Here is a 4,295-nt window from a genome sequence, read left to right as displayed (position 1 = left end):
ACAATACAATTACAAAGAAATGTTTTCTAAGAGGAGAAAGAAAATGGCAACAGAACAGTTGTGTCTTCATTCAAAATGAAGACTAGGCCTAAAATACCATAAATTTACCTTTGTTTTCCCCTTGTTCACCAATAATCCAAGTATCTTTGCCTCTGGACTGTGATTTCAGCAGATTTGTAATAATATATTGGAATCTTGCTGAGTCCAGGTTGCAGCCGATCCCAATAACTCTGCTTTTGGCAAATCCGCTCATCTTCCACGATACATATGTCATTATTTCCACTGTATGTTCAACAAAAGCATATATGAAGGCACACAGAATTGTATTTTAGTTCAATTCAACATTCAAGTTCACAAGGGGGGAAAAAGAATATTTTCATCAGTCTTTTAGGAGGTGTAAGAAAATGGGTACCTGGAATTCTATTAATCTCAGAAAAACAACAACCATGAATGTCTTTGACTAAGATAACAAAGGATAGTTTGGCGTGATTTTTTTTTGTATCAGTCTGTGTTCCCTTTATGCTTCTGCTGAATTACCTCCCACTAGACATTATTACTACTTTGTTCTACTGTGTACCATTTGCTATGGAATTTAGGCTGCTGTCCTAAGGAAACTTTTCTGGGAGTAAGCAACTTGTTTAAAATTGCTCTCTAAGGATAGTTTAAACATGTGGATCTAGTATAACTCAGTTTCACTGCTTAATGGCTACTCATTTTCACCGTATTTTGAAAATAAGCTTCAATTCTGCATGCTTGTTTCAAGAACTGGCATCTCAAACCTAAGCATATTTATACTCAGAAATGTCCCGTTTATTTAAATTAAGCTTCCAAGTAAGCATGCTCAGGATCATAGCCTACGAGTTTCCGGGGGAGGGGGGGTCCTGAAACATACATGTTATACAATTGTTCAAGATCAGGGAAGTATACATTTTCCTATTAATCATTTATGGAGAATAAAATAACAAGATACAAGTCATTTTCGTCTGTCATGATTTACACAATATACAAAACGTTAATTATACTCTTGAGATGTAGTACTGTGACAAACAGGGCACATTTATGTCTTCCTTCATTAAGAAAGAAGCCTGTTAGTTTCAGAATAGTTATTACACAGTTTATGTTACATCCAGGGATCAATAAATCATAACGGTAAATATTGTCATACCTGGCTGGGATGCCACAAGCAGTATACTGTTTTGACTATAGTGTGCTACTGATGGAATAATGCCTCTGAACAGGTCCACATTGTTCTGTACAACATCCAGATAGGACTGAGCATTGCCTAAATAATTCACTGTAAGCACCACCACTTTGGAATCTCTCGTGGCAGAAAAATCTAAGGAATGCCAAGGGAAAAACAACAACATTGTATCCCAGTTTTACAAAGGTTGAAGCCTTAGAATAAGATGTACCTCATGATTTCAAGTTATATGTGTGTGTTTCTTTAAATGGTTGGCAAGTAGCAGAAGTACAAGGGGGTGTGAAAGAGGGTGATGAGTGAGTGAAGTGATTGGTTGGTGACGAGAGTGTGTGGGTGGGGCTACGAGGTGTGTGTGTGTGGAGTTTGAAGTCAGGAGTTTGAAGTCTGAAGTCATCAGTCAATAGCTGTCAGTTGTGGTCAATCTATGCAGAGTCTGAGAAGTAGTCTTCTAACTAGAATCAGAAGTTCTGTGAAAGGAATTAAGATTCTAAAGGAGGAAGAAAATATACTTAAGGGGGCATATTAGGAAAAATCTAATATAGTTAGAGTATTTTAAGAGTGTGAGGGGGGAAAACTGACAGAGACCTGAGTAAAAAGGGAAAGATTTTACTGAGCGACTTAACGAGACATCTTGTAACCAATATAACCACACAAAATAAGAGAGAGGTACCATCGCAGTACTTCACTAAAAACATGTAACGAATTGTACAAATAAAATTCAAAGAACTACTTTTGCTTTTCTGTCTGCCAATATAGTGGCTTGGATCCTATGAAGCCTGAGCAGAAGTATGCTCATGATGTGGCTCGTTCTCTCCTTTCCCTTTTACCCAGGAGCAGAAGGCACAACAAGGTAGGGTGGGTGCAAAAATGTTGAAATTAATAGTATATTCAGATAATGTTCAAGCCATTGTATCTTAATCCAAGGATCCCTGACCCTACAACAGTCTCCATGTACCTTTCTTTCCTTCCACTTCAGCAGATGCGTGCCTTCTGACACACTTCCGGTGATGTCAGGGGGTGTGGCATATGCAAATAAGTTATGCTAATGAGCTATGCTAATGAGCTCCTGGACCTCTTTTTCTACGAAATAACCCCTGTTTCTTGTTAACCCAGAGTCTTATCTTCAGAACCTCATAGTCCAACGAAGGAGCCTTTGGGCTTGGGCGCAATACTGTGGGAAAGGTTAATTGTAATTACATTCCTGGTGGCAGCGATAGGTACTTTGAGCGAGAGAGAAAAACAACAACAAGAAATTTAAAACTACATCACACCTAACCACACAAAATAAGAGAGAGGTACCATCGCAGTACTTCACTAAAAACATGTAACGAATTGTACAAATAAAATTCAAAGAACTACTTTTGCTTTTCTGTCTGCCGTTATAGTGGCTTGGATCCTATGAAGCATGAGCAGAAGTATGCTCATGCTGTGGCTCGTTCTCTCCTTTCCCTTTTACCCAGGAGCAGAAGGCACAACAAGGTAGGGTGGGTGCAAAAATGTTGAAATTAATAGTATATTCAGATAATGTTCAAGCCATTGTACCTTAATCCAAGGATCCCTGACCCTACAACAGTCTCCATGTACCTTTCTTTCCTTCCACTTCAGCAGATGCACATAAACACATACCAGAAATTCAATACATTACCTCTACTGACTTCCACATTTGGGAGGGCAAAGATTTCTAAATCCATTGTTCCTCCTTTCATTGTACTTTCTGAACAGTCCAAGACAACCACCTTGTCAGCAATGCCCTGTACAGATTTTAAAAATATTCCCTTCAATTAAGCAAAATATGGACTTTTATTCGGGAAGTAAGCCCTTGTGACATCTATCAAGGTACTAACAGAATTACCAAACAAATCTTGTAACTTCTGTAGAACATTTTACTTTTAGTGTCAAATATTAAACTACAAGATCTAAATAGTGCGATTCAATTAAAATGTGAGAATTAGATTGCTTAGCATTCAGTTATTAAGCAACCGTTATGTGCTTTGAACCAATTTATCTATATTTTTCCGTATTCCTCTAACTCTAATTACCTTGGTTTGAAGAGCTGATATGTAATCCTTTATGTAAAAGCAAACTGCTGTTATCAATTTAAACAAACAGCTATTTTAGTTCCTGCCATTCCAATCATTTGTGGAAGTGCCTATTTAAATCTCCCCTCATGAAATCAATGAGATATTAAAGCGCTTATTTTTATGTCCAGTTAAGCTTGTCTGAATAAGTAGAAAGGAGTAAGAGTCCAGTAGCACCTGAAAGACTAACAAAATTTGCGGCAGGGTGTGAGCTTTCGTGAGTCACTGCTCACTTCCTCAGATACCATCTTCAGATACTATCTGAAGAAGTGAGCAGTGACTCACAAAAGCTCATCCCCTGCCGCAACTTTTGTTAGTCTTTCAAGTGTTACTGGACTCTTACTCTTTTCTACTGCTACAGACAGACTCTCACGGCTACCCTTCTTGTCTGAATACTTCAGCATGATTGTGTGTGGGTTTTTTTAATTCACAGTTTATTAATGTTTATAGTGAACAATGATACAAGATACTAATTTTTCAACAGTCTATTACATTATTCACCCCCTTTATTAATAGAAAGTATTCTCCGGCTCATCCACTGACTCCTATTATATCTAAATACTAAACGAGGATTACTTTCTATTCTGTGTACTATTATCTTATGCTACACGTTACATTTGATTCCATTTAGTACCCTAGATCAGTGGTGGCGAACCTATGGCACAGGTGCCAGAGGTGGCACTCAGAGCCCTCTCTGCGGGCGCGCATGCCATCGCCCCAGCCAGGCCCAGACCATCATTAAAGTGTCGAATTCTCTGCCAAATAATTTTAAGTAAATGAAAGCATTTGGGATTGCTTTCCTTACTTTGTTTGGATCATCTTAAGTTAATGTATGAGTTGTTTTTTTGAGGCTTCCCGCCGAAGATGCGGGGTAAAAAACTAGTACCTCCGAGGTACTAGTTTCTGGTAACCACGGGGCAAGGGCAGGCATCTGATCGCGTTTCTGGTGGCATCCCTTCCTCCCGAAACCGCGCAGCAAAAAAGGTTGTTTTTTTTCCCCAAGTCCCCGTGGTTGC

At 38.7% G+C, this 4,295-nt stretch overlaps 1 protein-coding gene across 1 annotated transcript; it reads right to left on the bottom strand.

Moving 5' to 3' along the window:
• Positions 1-108: 108 nt before the first annotated feature.
• Positions 109-2,952, bottom strand: LOC107125117 (ubiquitin-conjugating enzyme E2 variant 3-like; the record flags this gene model as incomplete). The annotated part of the gene is made up of 3 exons (XM_015428575.1): positions 109-282; positions 1,166-1,336; positions 2,847-2,952. Coding segments are annotated over 3 exons (451 nt in total), but the record flags the coding sequence as incomplete, so codon positions are not given.
• Positions 2,953-4,295: the final 1,343 nt, after the last annotated feature.

This window comes from Gekko japonicus, unplaced genomic scaffold, assembly GCF_001447785.1.
Source record: "Gekko japonicus isolate JY-2015 unplaced genomic scaffold, Gekko_japonicus_V1.1 scaffold10461, whole genome shotgun sequence".
Lineage (NCBI taxonomy): Eukaryota > Metazoa > Chordata > Lepidosauria > Squamata > Gekkonidae > Gekko > Gekko japonicus.
Note: the sequence above shows the minus strand (reverse complement) of the source record. Positions and strands in the feature narration are given on the sequence as shown.